The sequence below is a fragment of the Aquarana catesbeiana genome, linkage group LG02 (genome assembly GCF_042186555.1).
Source record: "Aquarana catesbeiana isolate 2022-GZ linkage group LG02, ASM4218655v1, whole genome shotgun sequence".
NCBI classification, from domain to species: domain Eukaryota; kingdom Metazoa; phylum Chordata; class Amphibia; order Anura; family Ranidae; genus Aquarana; species Aquarana catesbeiana.
The window spans coordinates 379,958,983-379,977,392 of record NC_133325.1 but is presented as its reverse complement, the minus strand read 5'-3'; the positions used below and the strand labels follow the sequence as shown (position 1 = coordinate 379,977,392).

At 41.5% G+C, this 18,410-nt stretch overlaps 1 protein-coding gene across 1 annotated transcript in view; it reads right to left on the bottom strand.

The window, feature by feature from the left end:
- LOC141128072 (multidrug and toxin extrusion protein 2-like) overlaps positions 1-18,410 on the bottom strand; it is a 540,585-nt gene that overhangs the window by 22,959 nt on the left and 499,216 nt on the right. Inside the window, exon 16 of the mRNA XM_073615139.1 lies at positions 12,107-12,203. Coding sequence (XP_073471240.1) covers positions 12,107-12,203 — 97 coding nt within the window. The remainder of the gene's footprint in view (positions 1-12,106; positions 12,204-18,410) is intronic.

Below are 18,410 nucleotides of genomic sequence, written 5' to 3'. Positions count from 1 at the left end.
GAAACATAGCAAGCAAATTAGGCACAAACATTATGGGTCAACCTCCAGATAGCATTTATTAAGGGGAATTTAACAACGCCAAAGTATAAGGTACACCTATCATATTCCCCCCCCCCCCCTCATGGGCCATTTCTAACATTATAGGGGGGGGGATCTTGGACAGGTAACCCTCTTCACTTCATTGAGAGATGAATGGCTAAATAATGGGTATTACTTGGAACAGCCCCTCCTTAGTTACACTATTGCCAGCCCACTGGACGGGTAAGAAGTGTAATAATACAAAGATATAAAAACACATTGTACACATTTGAGGACATTTGGACATTCTGCTATTACCTATCAAGATGATAATAGGATACAAAATCTTTAAACAGTACCATTTGAAAGTATACAGGCAGGCCCTTGCACTACATGCTTTGGGGAATTCATCCATAAATATGAGCACAAAAGAGATGGGTATAGTGTGTATGGGTTTGGCAAAGTCAGCAAATAGATGATTGAGGATAGAGAATTGGGATCAGCTGACTTAGCAGTTGGGGGAGAGAGAGTTACTATTATTTGGGGACACCACCAAAAAAAAGCCTCTGCCACTCTGCCTGAAGTTAAAGCAAAAATAACATTTCTAAACATTTTAGGGGGTGTTTGGGGTAAAGCTCTACTATGGAGCAGAAAAAAGGGGACATTCACAGCATATTACAATCATGGTAATTAGGGAATGAGCAAAGAAATACAATATATTAGCAAACATTCAATACAATAAAATGTGATATTAAAGGATAAAAATCTTACCTTCATATACTCCTTCTGCAGGACCTGAATGATGGCAGAACAGGTCTCTGGGATAATGATACCCAGTGCCTGGGGGGAGATGCCTGTCGAGAACTTTAAGTCCTGCAGACTTCTCCCTGTCGCCAAATACCGCAGGGTAGCGACGAGCCTCTGCTCCGGAGTGATGGCTTGCCTCATGCAGGTATCCTGCCTGCTAATATAAGGGGTCAGCGAAGCCAACAGACGGTGAAACACGGGGTCCATCATCCTGAGAAAGTTCCTGAAATCATCAGGATTATTCTCACGGATCTCATGGAGCAAAGGCATATGAGAGAACTGGTCACGCTGAAGCAACCAATTCTTGGTCCATGAACTCCTCCCCACCCTGTTCATGGACTGGACTTGTGTCAAGGTCAGGACCCCAACACCAAGCCCCCGCACAGCACGAACTCTACGAGGAGTACGCATACGCAACATGGCTAGAAAACGGTCGGCTGCTCAGAACGAAGTAACAGAACGCACTGAAGAACAGCAAGGCCTGTGAAGAGCGACCTGAAAAACAGTAACGAACGAACAAGAATACAATGACTAATTAAAGTCACGCGGAACTTGCTTGCACGCACTGAAGAGCAGATACAAACCCACAAGCACAAACTGAACGGCAGAAAACGATCTGAAAGTCACGAGTCTGAAAAAGCACGAATCGTCTCTCACCAAACTTTTACTAACATGAGATTAGCAAAAGGAGCCCAAAGGGTGCCGCGCTTGGTTCTGAACCGGCCTTTTCTAGTCTCGTCGTACGTGGTGTACGTGACCGCGTGGTTGGCGATCGGAAATTCCGACAACTTTGTGCGACCGTGTGTAGACAAAACAAGTTTGAGCCAACATCCGTCGGAAAAAATCCTAGGATTTTGTTGTCGGAATGTCCGAACAAAGTCCGACCGTGTGTATGAGGCATTACAGTTTGGTCACAGATGTTAACTCCAGTTTCCTCCCATTTGTTCCTCATTTGTTTTGTTGTAGATTTTCTGTTTTCAAGGCATATTGCTTTAAGTTTTCTGTCTTGACGCTTTGATGTCTTCCTTGGTCTACCAGTATGCTTGCCTTTAACCACCTTCCCATGTTGTTTGTATTTGGTCCATGTTTTAGACACAGCCGACTGTGAACAACCAACATCTTGTGCAAAACTGCGTGATGATTTACCCTCTTTACCTACATACTAACAAGCAGATTTAATCTGATGCAGGTGTTAGTGTTTGTAATGAAAATTTACAGGGTGATTCCATAATTATTTCCTCAGAATTGAGAGATTCCATAATTTATTCCCTGTGCTTGTTCTATAAATCTAACTGTTACTGGCCACCACAATTATTTTTCTTGATGTCTTTTAGTGTTTCTTAAAGCCAGAAAGTTGCCATTTGAAATGCCTTTAGTTTTTGGCCATGTCTGTGATCTGCTTTTTTTCTACAACAATACAGGGGGTCCCCGGGTTACAAACAAGTTAGGGACTGTAGGTTTGTTCTTAAGTTTAATCTGTTTGTAAGTCGGAACAGGTACATTTTTCAAGTGTAGCTCCAGCCAAAAAAACAATTTTTAAGCTTTTTGGATAGCATAGGGAAGGGTTAACACCCCTGTAACATTTGTTTTGCTGTGTGTGCCCCTGTTCAGAAGTTTTTACCTCACTTTCTGTCCCAATGACAATTGGATTTTGAAAATTTTGGGTTGTTGTGAAAACAAGCCTTAGTGATAAAGCATCAGTGGAGGTACCTTTTCCCCAGAATAGCTCTTACAGGAGTGAAATTCCCTTCCTAGGGGTAGATTTCCTCTCACTTCCTGTTGTCTCCCTCCGTTTGTAAGTAGGAGTCGTTTGTAAGTCGGATGTTTGTAACTAGGGGACCCCCTGTAAACAACTGAAGGAACATCCTCAGGAACTGGTGATTCCATAATTTTTGCCAGGGGTTGTATAACTATTTCTACAACTGTAATATTGCATAAGTTGTTTGTAGCTTGAACTTTTCAATGTCTCTACAGATGTAATTTTGAAAAATATTCAATAAAAATCTATTTGAACAAAAAAAAAAAAAGGTAAGGGCCGGTCCGGAGAGTCTGCAAACAAGAGGGAGGACGCCAGTGAGGGGGGGAAAGATGCAAACTTTCCTAAATAGATATCCAGACAGAGAGGCTGCATGGCTGCTGAGGGAGGGTTTCTTGGAGGGCTTTAGGATCCCATGTTCATTGATTACAATGGCGCGGAATTTGCGTTCTGCATTACAGTATCCTGGGGTGGTGTCTGAAAAACTGGCTAAGGAAGTGGCATTGGGTCGCATGGGAGAGCCGTTCATGGTTAAGCCACTGTCGGACTTGGTGATCTCACTGCTGGGGGTGGTGTCTAAGAAGGAACTACACAAATTTTGCCTTATACACCACCTGGCTTTCCCGAAGGGTGGTTTGGTCAACAATGCCATAGATCTGGAGGCATGTACGGTTTCGTACACTTCTTTTGACGTGGCAGTTGGCTGGGTTCGCCCTTACAGGAAAGGGGCTCTGATGGCAAAAGTGGACATTGAATCTGCTTTTCGTTTAATCCCTGTCCACCCTGACAGTTTCCACCTGCTGGGGTGCAGGACAGATTTTACATAGGTCGCTGCTTGCCTATGGGCTGCTTGGTTTCCTGCACTCTGTTCGAGAAGTTCAGTTCTTTTGTTGAATGGGTGGTCCGTGATGTATCGGGGGGTAAATTTCATCATCCATTATTTGGATGATTTCCTTTGCGTGGGGTCGCCTTCTTCTAAGGTGTGTGCGATCCTTTTGTCCACATTGCAGGTAGGTTCAGTATTCCATTAGTTGTGGACAAGACAGAGGGCCCGACTACCATGCTAAGTTTCTAAGTTTGGCATAGTTCTCGACTCGGACGCCATGGACTGTTGTTTGCCGGAGGATAAATTGTTGGCCCTCAAGGCAGAAGTCTGTGGGCTATTGCGACTATGCAAGATCCAGCTGCGGAAGCTGCAATCCCTGTTGGGTAAGTTTAATTTTGCATGCCGCATTATTACCATGGGCAGGGTTTTTTGCCAATGGCTGTTGGCTGCCACAGCAGGGGTTAAGTCTCCTACCCATTTTATCCATCTCAATCGGGAACATCAGGAGGATTTGAGGGTGTGGCAAGCGTTTCTGGAACACTATAATAGAAGATCGGTATGGATGTCTGGACTGGTGAGTAATTTTGACCTGGAGCTGTTTATGGATGCAGCAGGGTCATCAGGTTATGGGGCCTTCTACCAGGGTCATTAGAGTGCGGATCCTTGGCTGAGTTCCTGGGGAGACGCGGGTTTGCTTAGTAATATGGTGCTCTTGGGGCTTTTTCCAGTAGTACTGGCTTTGAATTGCAACAGCATGGGAGTGGTTCAAGTCATTAACAGCATCTCAGCATCTCATATGGCTGTTGCGGCATATGGTGCTACGCTGCCTTCATTTGAACATTTTTGTGTATGCTGTATGAAAGTACGGCTGGTGGTTTTGTACTTTGTTTCTAGGAACATGGAGCAAGGTGCATCGTGGCTGCCCTGGAGCAGAAACTGGCGGGCTTGGCGTTTTTTCTTTAAGTTGCAGGGCTGGGTGGATTTTACGAAAGATTTTTGGGTTCGTCAGGCGGTAAAAGGATATCGGAAGTCACATAAGCACAGGTTGTGCTGGATGTGCTTTGTAGTATTGACCGGTTGTATGATCACAGAATCCAGCTGAGCAGAGATCAGGATATGGACGCTGTGATTGGCCCTCCCCATCACGTGACATCTGTGTCCAATCACAGCCGTCACAATGTAAACAGAGACGCATGTCTCTGTGACAATTCTCCCCGCCGAGCTCAGTGAGAGCTCAGTGTGGGGGGAATCTGCAGATCTGTGACAGTTCTCTGTGAGGATGATTTTACACAGGACTCACATCCCAGGAACCCCCCCACTGGCCCGTGACACCCACATCCCTCAAGAGCACGCGGATGAAATTACTTTACATGCTGGTTTTTAGCAACTCAAATGTGAGTGTTTTTATCTATTGTAATAAATATTTTTAACATACATGCTGCACTTAGAGGGCGCTGTCCTTCTTTCTTTTTTATTGTTACAGATCACCCCACGAACAGTACACCAAGCACCACTGATACCCCTGTCCCCATACATGTCAGTGTCCCCATAAAACATCTGTCTGTCCTCCATCACTGCCATGTAGGGATGGGCTTTATGTTTGGGTCAAACATAAGTTTGACTTGAACATTGGCTGTTCGCCGAATAGCGAACAATTTGGGGTGTTCGCGGCAAATGCGAAAGCCGCGGAACACCCTTTAAAAGTCTATGGGAGAAATCAAAAGTGCTAATTTTATAGGTTGATATGCAAGTTTTTGTCATAAAAAGTGTTTGGGGACCTGGGTCCTGCCCCAGGGGACATGTATCAATGCAAAAAAAAGTTTTAAAAACGGCCGTTTTTTCGGGAGCAGTGATTTTAATAACGCTTAAAGTGAAACAATAAAAGTGTAATATTCCTTTAAATTTCGTACCTGGGGGGTGTCTATAGTATGCCTGTAAAGTGGCACATGTTTCCCCTGTTTAGAACAGTCTGATAGCAAAATGACAAAAGTCATTTAAAACTACTCGTGGCTATAATGAATTGTCGGTCCGGCAATACACATAGAAGTTAATTGATCAAAATGGCATGGGATTCCCCCACAGGGGAACCCCGAACCAAAATTGTATGGGGTTCCCCCTAAATTACATACCAGGCTCTTCAGGTCTGGTATGGATATTAAGGGGAACCCCGCGCCAAAATTTTTTAAAAAAATGGCGTAGGGCCCCCCAAAAATCCATACCAGACCCTTATCCGAACATGCAACCTGGCAGGCCTGAGGAAAAGGGGGGGATGAGAGAGCGCCCCCCCGCCTGAACCATACCAGGCCACATGCCCTTAACATTGGGAGGGTGCTTTGGGGTAGCCCCCAAAGCACCTTGTCCCCATGTTGATGGGGAGAAGAGCCTCATCCCCACAACCCTTGCCTGGTGGTTGTGTGGGTCTGCGGGTGGGGGGCTTATCGGAATCTGGAAGCCCCCTTTAACAAGAGGACCCCCAGATCCCGGCCCCCCATTTGAAATGGTAACGGGTACATTGTACCCGTACCATTTCTCAAAAAAAGTGTGAAAATGGTAAAAAAAAAAAAAACACACACTGTGGGAGAAGTCCTTTATAAAAAAATACAACTGTCCCACATAGTTCATTCACCTCCGCCGACAGACCAAAAAAAAAAATAAAGAATATCTGCCTCCATGGGAGGCACACGCCATATGACGCGTCCTCACAGGTGACAGCTCTTTTAAAACTGTGGGCGGGGCCACGCGGTGTCGTCGTCGGGTGACCCCCTCTGACGCTCGGGGACATCCTTATGCCAGAGGGGGGTGGGGCCACCCGGTCCGCTACTATGGATTTTAAGGGGGACCCCACGCCATTTTTTTTTCACATTTTGGCACAGGGTTTCCCTTAATATCCATACCAGACCTGAAAGGCCTGGTATGGATTTTAGGGGGACCTCCACGCATTTTTTTTTTTCAATTTTGGTTTGGGGTTACCCAGTTGGGCAATCCCATGCCGTTTTTATCAATGAACCTTCATGTGTATTGCCTGACCGACAATTCATTATAGCCGCGAGTAGTTTTAAATTACTTTTTTTCCTTTAGAAATGTCATTTTGTTGTCAGACTGTTCTAAACACGGGAAACATGCGCCACTTTACAGGCATACTATAGACACCCCCCAGGTACAAAATTTAAAGGAATATTACACTTTTATTGTTTCATTTTAAGCATTATTAAAATCACTGCTCCCGAAAAAACGGCCGTTTTTAAAACTTTTTTTTGCATTGATGCATGTCCCCTGGGGCAGGACCCAGGTCCCCAAACACTTTTTAAGACAATACCATGCATATAAGCCTTTAAAATTAGCACCTTTGATTTTTCATGTTCGTGTCCCATAGACTTTAACGGTGTTCGCGTGTTCGAACAAATTTTTTGCCTGTTCGCATGTTCTGGTGCGAACCGAACGGGGGGGGGCGGCCCATACCTACTGCCAACACCAAATAAACACTGATTTGGGTTATTTTTTACCAAAGAAATGTAGCAGCATAATTTTTGGTCAACATTTATGAAGAAAAATTACTTATTTGCAAAATGTTATTACAGAAACTAAGAAAAATTAATTTTTTGGAAAATTTTTGGTATTTTTTTATTTGTAGCGTAAAAAATAAAAACCCACGTGGTGATTACATACCACCAAAATTAAGCTCTATTTGTGTGAAAAAAAAGATAAAAATTTAATTTGGGTACAGTGTTACATGACGGCGCAATTCTCATTCACAGTTTGACAACGCTGAAAGCTGAAAATTAGTCTGGTAAAGGGGGGGGTGAAAGTGCCTAGTATTGAAGTGATTAACCGCTTCCGGACCAGCGCACGCCAATGTACGTCGGCAGAGTGGCACGGTTGGGCAAATGGGCGTACCTGTACGTCCATTTGAATTTCCCGCCGTGCCATTGCATGCGTGCGCCAGCCGGGAGCTCCGTGAGTCAGGTCGCGGGTCCCGCGGACTCGATCGCCGCGGGGATACCCGCGATCGCCTCACGGAGCGGATGAACGGGGAGATGCCGTTGTAAACAGCATCTCCCCGTTCTGCCTAGTGACAAGTGTCACTCGATCTCTGCCCCCTGTCATCGGAGCAGAGATCAGTGACGTCACCCACACAGCCCATCCCCCTACAGTTAGTAATCACTCCCTAGGACACACTTAACCCCTCCCCGCCCCCTAGTGGTTAACCCCTTCACTGCCAGTGTCATTTACACAGTGATTCGTGCATTTTTAATCGCACTGATCGCTGACAATGAAAAAAAAAAAAAAACTACGTCCCGACGACACCGCAATTCGTATACCCGGAAGACACGGGTTGTCTTGGAGTCGGCCGGCTTGCATACATGCTCTTATATGCTACTGCTTTTGTAAGTGCAATCCATACCTTTTTTATTCAATAAACGTTAGATTTTATGCTATGTGGAGCTTTTTATCTCTTTTATGGGGATACATCCTACTAACTGAGGTGTGACTGGCGGAGGGAGTCCCTGGATTCGGATGACAACAAGTGCCTGTTGTACAGATCCCTGGCTGGGGTTGTAGCCATCCGCCCTTTAGGTCTCCCATAATTAAGAGACCAACTTTTTCTGGTAAGAGGCAGCAGTTTTTGAACGGTGGAGGTCTGTCTACGCACCTTATTCACTGCAGCAAGTTTTGGTTCCATATCCACTCAGCACTTGGGGACACTTATTACTTCATTTGTATGTGTGCTACCAACCATGTACGGACTATAATCACTGCTGTTTTTGCACAGCTATGAACTTTTTTCTTTTTTGAATTTATATGTTTAGTTTATTTATACACTGAACATTATTTTTTAGTTTTGTGACACGGTTCTCTTCAGACATTTATTTGTCACACTCTCATATTTTGCCTTAGTGTTTTTAGGCATTCACTTGTCATCCGTATTAAGCTACTTATATATAGCAATATCTGTGTTTTATAAGTTTATTTTAATTTTTTTTGGTGCATTCACATACTGATCAGCATTTGCTTAGTGACCACAATTTAGCCCCATATTTTTTGAGGCCTTTAGGCACCTGCCTGTTGCCACTTTCATTTCATTTTTTTTGCGCGACTTTTTGAATTTTAATGCAGAGCATGTACCTGTGATAATTGCACACAGCATTTAGGGAAACTGCTGCAAGCTGCCTACAGAGAAATCCCAACATCAACAGTATCGTGACCTGTCTTCCCAATGCTCGGCGCCGGCTGGTCTTGATCGAAGAGAGAAAAAAACTTTAGATAGATGAATAACCATACTGGTCCTTAGGAGGAGGACAAAAAAGGTACACAGCTACTGGCTTTGAGCAAAGATTTATGGGAGAGTGGTCCTATGGGGGGCGAGTGGAGGCGGGGTAAACCCACACGTATGCTGCAATGGCGTTTGTCAGGAAAGGTTTTTTTTCTCATTCTTGCTGTTTTTTTCATTTATCTCTCCTTCTTTTTCCTTCCCTTGAGGGGTTTTTACATTTTATTTAAAATGTTGTCAGTTTTATAGGGGGTTGGTGTGGATGAATAGATTTACTAATTAGCAGGTTTTTAATAAAGCTTATTATTAGAGATATGCAAGTGTCAATGTCCTTGTTCACAGTCTTCCTTCTTCATATTTATATGTAGCCAATTATGTACCTTGGAACTGCGGCCAAATAGAAAAGACCTGATACTGTCATGTGATGAATGGCTGCAGCTTCAAAGTTTCTGATTGGTCCAAGGTTGTGTTTTTTTATTTTGATTAAAGTCATTTTTATTTGTATAAAAAGACAAAGAACAAATATACATTTATACATCCCACGCTTATTCTTTGCACCCACCCCCCAACATTTATCAAACACCCCCCTAAATTTACATAATACACTGCGGTTCACCCTTCACTTTTATATCAAAAGTAGCATAATATATCTATTTATATACCATACACATTTCAGGCAGCAAAAAGGAAAAAACGCAAAAACCAAATCTTGGTATCCACAGGAGAGGGAACCACTTTACCCTTAATTCTGTAACATTTATTTCCCTTATCCTCTCATCCAGCCTTCCCAAGGTTGTGTTTACACATTAGACTACTTTCACACTGGGGCGGGCAGGCGCCGTTGGTAAAACGGCAATATTTTTACCGCCGCATTGGCGCTATTCGGCCACTAGAGGGGTGGTTTTAACCCCGCTAGCGGCCGCAAAAGGGTTAAAACCGCCCGCATAGCTGCAGCGTGCTATTCCAGTGGTTTGGCGGCGCTGCCACATTGTTTTCAATGGGCAGAGGCGCATTAGGAGCCGTGTATACACTGCTCCTACAGCGCTGCAAAGATGCGGCTTGCAGGACTTTCTTGTCCTGCAAGCACACCACTCCAGTGTGAAAGCTCTTGGGCTTTCACACTGGAGACACAGGAGAGGCTCTTTACAGGTGCTATACAGGCGCTATTTTTAGCGCTGTAGTGCCTGTAAAGCGCCTCAGTGTGAAAGTAGCCTTATATTAATCACTTGCTTACTGGACACTCTTACCCCCTTCTTTGCCAGGCCAATTTTCAGCTTTCAGCACTACCGCACTTTGAATGACAATTGCGCGGTCATGCAACACTGTACTCATATGACATTTTTATCTTTTTTCTTTTTGAGACAGATAGAGCTTTATTTTGGTGGTATTTAATCACCACTGGGTTTTTTTATTATATTGTTAAACAAAAAAATGTAAACTGTTAAAAAAAAAAAAAAAAAGCAAATAAGTAATTTTTCTTTTTCACTGATGTGCTCTGATGAGGCTACACTAATGTGCACTGATAGGCTACACTGATGGGCACTGATGAGGCAACACTGGTGAGGAGGCACTAATAGGAGGCACTGTTGCACTGATGGGCATTGATGGGGCTGCACTGATGATCAGTGCCCTGATTATCTGTGTACATGTCCCCTGTGACACTGGCCGGTTACTGGCTCTGCTTTCCTCACGCTGTCACAGGTCATGTGGAAAGTACTGCCGATAACCAGCAAGTCTGTTTACACTGTGATCAGCTGGGATTGGACACAGCCGATCACATGATAAAGGGTCACTGTGATTGGCCCTTTACTTCGATCTGTAATCAGCTGTGTCCGAAGGACACAGCGATCACACAGTGTGCTGGATGCACGCCCCTTGAACAATAAAGACACTCTGTTGCCCTCTTTTAGTTATATCATGGTACGGAAGTGGTTAAAGCAGCCCATAGATTACTTAATTTTCTTTCCTTCCATCACGGGTGGAAGGAAATAAAATCACTTGACTCCCCCCATCAACACAGTCAGTGTTGATGGAGGAATGCCTCCAGCAGCCCTATGCCCTGACAGGCTGGTTCTACCCAAGACGATCGATGGTCCCTGCTTAACCAGCTGACATTCAATCCATGTATGTTCAGCTAAAGGCAACTGCAGGGCTGTTTCATTCATTTAAAGCAAAACTAAACTCTCTCAATCAATAATAAATTATTCAATCATAAATATTTTTTATATAATTATTCTGCTACTAGCATTAGTAAATATATAAAAAAAAGTAGTTACCGGTATATTTTCTTGTTTTAATTTTTTTTTTTTTTTTACATTTCTTCAGTTTCTTCCTGGTTTCTGGCCTAGCCAAAATGATACCTACAATGAGTCTTTTTTTCTTTCATCTGGAGGAGGGGAGGAAGTGATTTCTCAGCTAAGCGCACCCTCCTGCCTGCTCGCCTGGGCTAAGGGCAGATGAATTCCATGATGTAAACACTACTTGAATCATCTACCCTTACTCAAGATGGCATTTTTTGGCTTGTTTTTTTAAAGTGATTTCTCAACAAAATTAAGCAAGGAACACAGATTTCTCTCTTCCTCCACTTAAATCATTCCCTCCACAGTTAGAAATCACTTCCTAGGAGCATACTTTGATCGCCCCCGATGTTAACCCCTTTCCTGCCAGTGACATGTATACAGTGACAGTGCTTTTTTTTTTTTAGAACTGATCACTGTATTATTGTTACCTGTCCCCAAAAAGTGTCACTTAGTGTCCAATTTGTCCGCTGCGATGTCGCCGACATTATTAGTAAAAGAAAATGCCTTAAAAATTTCCCAGTGTATGTAGACGCAATAACTTTTGCGCAAACCAATCAGTATTCGCTTATTGGGATTTTTTTTCCAAAAATATGTAGAAGAATACATATTGGCCTAAATTGATGGAGAAATTACATTTTTTACATTTTTTTTATTGGATGTGTTTTTTGCAGAAAGTAAAAATATTGTTTTATTTTCAAATTTGTCGGTCTTTTTTTGTTAATAGTGCAAAAAATAAAAACTGCAGAGGTGATCAAACACCGCCAAAAGAAAGCTCTATTTGAGGGAAAAAAGGACATAAATTTTGTTTGGGTACAGTGTTGCATGAATGCACAGTTGTCAGTTGAAGCGAGGCTGTGCCGTATCGGAAAAAATGGCCTGGTCATGAAGGGGGTGAAACCTTCCGGGGCTGAAGTGGTTAAAATTGCTTGCCCCATCCCCTTGAGCTGATGAAGGATCCAGTGCTCTTTTTTTAAGGGGATGAGGTGGGTATCTAAAAGATAATGCCCAATCAAACATTATATTGTTTCCTTATTTACCCTTTAATACATTTAGAAAACAAGAACCATCTTTTACCATATATTAAATAATATAGCAACACATGGCTCAATCTTTTTATTTGGTCAAGTTACCTTTTTCTACCGAGCCAAATGTAGATTTCAGAACATCTGTTTGTGAAGTTGCGGGGTCAGGGAATATCATCGGTTTCACTCCAGCTCTTGTTCTAGCCTGGCAAAGTAAAATTTATATCAGGTGAAATCTATATATAAACTTAAAAACAAAAATGTAATATAGCGCAGTTTTCTAGTTTGTAGATATGGTGGCTTACATTAGTTTTATTTTTTAGGCCCATTATTGGCAAGCAAAGAAGCACTCGTTCGCATGGGCTTACTTAAAGTGTTTGTAAACCCAACATTCAATATTCCTGATAGGTGCCTGCTGTACCATGTACTTGTATGAAAACATATCCTGTTCTCTTTGTATTGCTTTATTTGTGTGAAATCCTTGGTGATCCTGTCAGTCCCTCTGCTTTCCTATTAAAAGCTGACCACACTAGGCATGATAACACATCATGGTCAGTTCTTTAGCTGTGCTGGGAACTCACCCAATGATCAGAATTGTGCTGAAACATCCCCTGCACAGCCATTCAGTGGGATGCTCAGTGTGTTGTAGCTTCTCCTCCCCCAGCTCTTAGGCAGCTGAGAACAGAGGGAATGTGATCACTTATGAAAAAAGGGAAAAAGGGAGCAGCAGCTGGACTCTGACAGGAACTGTCATGCACTGTTAGACCTCCGCTCTGTGTGAGGAGAAAAGCTACTAAATAACCGGAGCCCGCTGGTCCCAGGCACACAGATACACACCAGACAACTCCTGGAACGCAGAGGTATCATTTGGAGCAAAAATTATGGTGTTAGGAGGCATCCGCACCAAAAACAAAAACCCCTCCATTAAGGAAACCAAAGCGCGCACTGCAGCTAAAATGATGTCGATACCTTCCTCCTCAAAAGCCTCAGCGCTCTCACAGAAACACCAGCCTATACAGACAGCCTCTCCTGGTGAGTCAGACTCAGAAATTAATGACATACAGTCTATTTCACAAAATTCCCCTGCCTCTCCAGCACTATTAAGGCAATTTGAAAAAATGCTTAACAAAGCTCTGAGGCAAACTTCAGAACATATTACTAAAAGCCTCACAAAAGATATAAGGGAGCTGGGCAGCCGCACAGAAGCGCTGGAAACCAGAGTGGATGAAATAGAAATTACAACACAGGAATACATGTATGAACTGGATAATCTTAAGGAGGAAAATATAGCTTTACAAACAAAATTAGAAGATTTTGAGACTAGAGCTAGACGCTCCAATATTAGAATCAGAGGTATCCCAGAGTCAGTGACAGACCTGCAAACTACCATTACTGCCTTATTTCAGGAACTTCTGCCTACATTGTCAGCAGACCATTTTGAAATGGATAGAATCCATCGCACTCTTGCACCTAAGAAAGCAGGAGGTCCACCACGCGATATAATTGCGAAATTTCACTTTCATCGTACTAAGGAGAATCTGCTAGCAGCAGCAAGAGAAAGAAATGACTTATCTTTTCAAGGACAGAAGTACCAACTATTTGCTGACCTTTTTCAACTCTATAAACAAACGCCGAGCAATGAAACCCCTACTTCTGATATTACAAAATCATCACATAAACTACCAATGGGGTTTCCCCTTTTCTATACATTTTGCATGCAAAGGCTCAAAATTCATCTGCAGATCAGAGGAAGAATTACAGCAAACTCTACAAAACTGCATTTATTGGATACCGTTTCTAACACCAGTTCCCCACGCAGAAGATCAGCGTCATCTTCTTCACAAAAATCCACCAAACTTTCTGGAAACAATGGATTCAATTCCCACTCTCACAAGAGAAGCCGTTTGGATTCCCCTTTACAACAAATTGTAGAAACCATGGACTGAATAATATAAGCAGATCCCTTGATTCGTTATCATATTGAACCATAACTTAGCCAATTTTTATTTCCTCTCCACATACCCATTATTTTTGAAACCCAGATAAAAACTCATTTGACTTCCTAAATTCAAAACAAAATATTGCAACACCTAATCTTAGTCCACTTATTGATATGATAGAGAGCATACTTATTTATTTAAGTAAATTCATATACTTATGTATTGAATACGTGAAGACCAATATATAAGTAGGCTCAAATGCGAAAATTATTACTTGTATGTATGTCTATTTGTCTAATTCTATGTTTACATTTATTTAATTCCCCTTCCCCCATTCACCACCATATATTACATTTTTTTTTTTTTTTTTTTTTTGTGACCAAACTCTTCAAGACTATGTGGAAAATCTTATTGGATTTTATTCTATTTTTATTTTGTCTGTGGGAGGTGGTAAGGGGGAAAAAAACAAAAAAGGAAAGGGAAAACAAAAAAAAAAAAATGGAAAAAGTCATCATCCTAGGTTGCTGGCTGGTCCTCTCAGGTTAAAAATGTATTAACAAAATTAACTAAGAGATCTATGTACTGTTTTGGTCTAGTATTTTTGGTTCCCTTTCCCCCCTCCCCCCCCCCCCCCGTCCTCCCCCTCTGGGACCAGACGTTTAAAGACAACATGGAAGGTCTTATTTTATTTTACTTTATTTTACTTTATTTTATTTTTAAAAGCCATTACCTAAGGTTGCTGACTGGTCTTCTTATTTTACAAAGTTATTAATAAGATTTATTCAGAGATCTAGGCTCTGTTCTGTTTTAGCATGTTCTAGTTTTTATTTGATGGTTACCTTTATTGCAATTTATAACATTCCATTTACTCTAGGATTAATATAACCCAACACCAAGCGGAATTTATTTGTATTAATTTTTTCGTCAAATCATTTAGCATTTTCTTGTTTCTTGTCTTGGTTTAAATAATATTATTAGGGCTTTTCTTCCTCACACGGACGTTCAGTGTGCCCCAATTTGCCCTCCTCGTCTGCCCATATATAATATGTGGGCAGATGACGCAGGCTATGTTCCCCCTGATGGTGGCCTATTCCCACCATCACGGGTAAACCTTACTTTTCATTACATGCTTTTTTGCATCTTATCTAACTTTATCCTTTTTATTTTCAGTTTTCTCTATCTTTCTATACTCCTAACGGCTCTTGTCCCTCCTCCCTACCCCTTCTTTGTGTCCACATGGGTCGATTCATCCAGTCGGACACTAACAGACACTGGTGAGTATTACCTTTTAAATCATTTATCATGGCACCCTTAAACATCCTTTCCCTGAATGTTCAGGGAATCAACACACCACAAAAAAGAACAAAAGCATTTAGTTCCTTTCAAGCTAAGAAGGCTCATATAATATGCCTACAAGAAACTCACTCTGCAGTGAATTCTACTCCTAAATATATGAGTCCTTTTTACCACAAGTCTTTACAGCCTCGGCCAGCACCAAGAAGAGGGGAACCCTTATAGCCTTCCACAGATCTACCCCGTTCTTAATCCAATCAGAAATTAAAGACCCTGAGGGGCGTTATCTTATTATCACTGGTCACATTATGGACAATGCGGTAACGATAGTATCATACTATGCTCCTAATAAACAACCAACCCCATTTTTTTCACACTTATTACAAGTGGTAAATACTCATAAATTGGGTACAGTCATCATATGCAGTGACTCCAACCAGGTCCTCCTCCCATTTCTAAACAAATCGCCTTATATTCCCTCTTGCAACACAAGCAATCATTCATTTTCTAAACCACTCTCTCTGTATCATCTAGTAGACTCTTGGAGAGAATGTAATCCATCCAAAAGATGCTTTACCTACTATTCACAACCATATAAGTTTTCCACGCGCATAGACCACATTTTTCTAATCACAGCTATGGTACCGGAAATTCTTACATCCAGCATAATCCCCATTCCTTGGTCAGATCATAATGCAATATACACCACAATATCCTCTACCATCCCTAAAGCCCATGACTCAACGTGGTACCTTCCTGACATCATAATTAAGAACCCCTTACATAGTCAAATAATTGAACAAGGTATTAAGGATTATCTAGAATTTAACACTAACCCAGAGGTTTCTCCGCTTACTTTATGGGAAGCACATAAGCCTGTGATGCGGGGATTGATCCAACGACAAATGGCACTGATTAAAAGAGAACGCATTGGCCTAGCACGAAAATTAGAATCCAACTTTAACACTGCTTTTGCTTCATTTCAAAGCAATCCCTCCTCTAAATCAAAAGAACAATTGGAAAAAGCCAGATTAGAATATGATTTATTCTTAACAGAATCAGCAGATAAGACATTACGCAGATCAAAACACATGTTCTACATGAAATCAAACAAACCTAATACCCTTCTAGCTTGCACGCTGAAATCTATTGACAGACAATCAAATCCAATCAAACTTAAAATATCAAATAACACTTATACGAGTGATCCTCTTAAAAATCGTTCAAAAATTCTGTAAATATTTAACATCATTATATTCAGAATCAAAAGAATTCAATCAGTCTGCTGTGGATAGCTTCTTCTCTAAAATAAATCTAACTAAACTAACACACACACAAAAAATATTGCTGGAAGAACGCATAACATCAGCAGAAGTTTTGAAAACCATAAAAGAACTGAAAATTAACAAAAGGCCTGGCCCAGATGGATATTCAGCCTTATATTATAAAACATTTCTGAAACTCTTTCTCCTATATTAGAGGAAGCATTCAACAATCTAATAGATGACTACTCTTTTAGACGTGAATCATTATTATCTATTATTTGCATGATCCCCAAACCCCACTCAGATAATACATCCTGCACAAACTTCCGTCCCATTTCCCTCCTAAATCAAGACATAAAAATCCTAGCTACCCGACTTAACAAGATAATTGGTAAACGTATACATAATGACCAAGTTGAATTTATGCCAACAAGGCAAGCAAGTGATAACGTACGTTGAGCAACCTCTTGGCGTACATAGCCAAAAAAAGACGAATTCCTACATGCTTTCTGTCTCTAGACATAAGAAAAGCCTTCGAGTCAGTAACCTGGCCTTATTTACACTACACTCTCCAGAAATGGGGATTTGGCCCCCACTTCACTAGTTGGATAGCAGCTCTTTATAACAAACCCCAAGCCTACATAAAATACGCAGGATATAAATCGGAACACTTTAACATAGAAAGAGGCACTAGACAGGGTTGCCCACTTTCCCCCTTATTATTTGCTCTTTTAATAGAACCTTTAGCTCAATACCTTAGATTAGAACCAACCATCACTGGAATAGAATTAGGTGGAATCCATCATAAACTTAGCTTATTTGCAGACGATATTTTATTGTTTCTATCATCTCCCCAAGTCTCAGGCCCAAATTTGTTAACTATTCTCAACAAATTTTCTACCATATCAGGGCTACAGATAAATTCCAAGAAATGTATAGCATTAAACATATCGCTTTCAACATTAGAATTAAATTCAGCAAAAGTAGCACTCCCCTTCACATGGGCAGAGGGATCAATTCCGTTCTTAGGAATTCACCTTACAGCCTCTTTATCAGACTTATACTCTGCTAATTACCCTAGCATTTTAAAACACATTACGAACCTAATGGACAGCTGGTCCCACCTTCCCATCTCCTGGTTGGGGAAAATAAATGTTGTTAAAATGTCAATTTTACCTAAACTACTATATTTATTTAGAGTATTACCGATTGCAGTCCCCGCCCACTATATACGCATTATCCAGAAAAGAATATCGAAATTTATTTGGGGATCCTCAAAACCGTGTGTACCTCTTAAAACATTATACTTACCTAAAAATTTAGGTGGTCTTGGAGTACCAAATTTTGCCACTTACTATAGAGCAGCCCACATAGCTAGTTTTAACAAAATATCATGCCACTCAGGAAATTCCATTATGGGTTTTGATAGAGGCTTATGATTGTGACCCTTTATCGATCTCCAATATATTATGGATACATTCCAAAAACCATCTTGGCTTAAGTAATCCTATTACTAAACATTACTTATCCCTCTGGGACAGGCTTAAATTTCAACATAAATTGCAATCTTTACACAACCCCCTCCTCTCTTTTTTCAAAAACTCAACCTTTTACCCAGCATGCATCCGTCTCTCTGCGAAACACACGGTATCCCTCAATCGTAATTGTTCCGATACTTTCAAATAAAAAATTTCTTTACACCTAATACCATTTCTGATGTACCTTTGACCCGCTTCACTAGTTTTGAATCCACATGCAAAAATGATCCACATGCTATAGGACAAATTTCTTCCCTCTATTCTCAATTACTAATAAACTCTGATAAGGATATACCTACTTATGTGCGGAAATGGGAGGAGGACTTGGAATACACTCTGGACGAGGTGGAGTGGGTTAAAATTTGGTCCACAATTA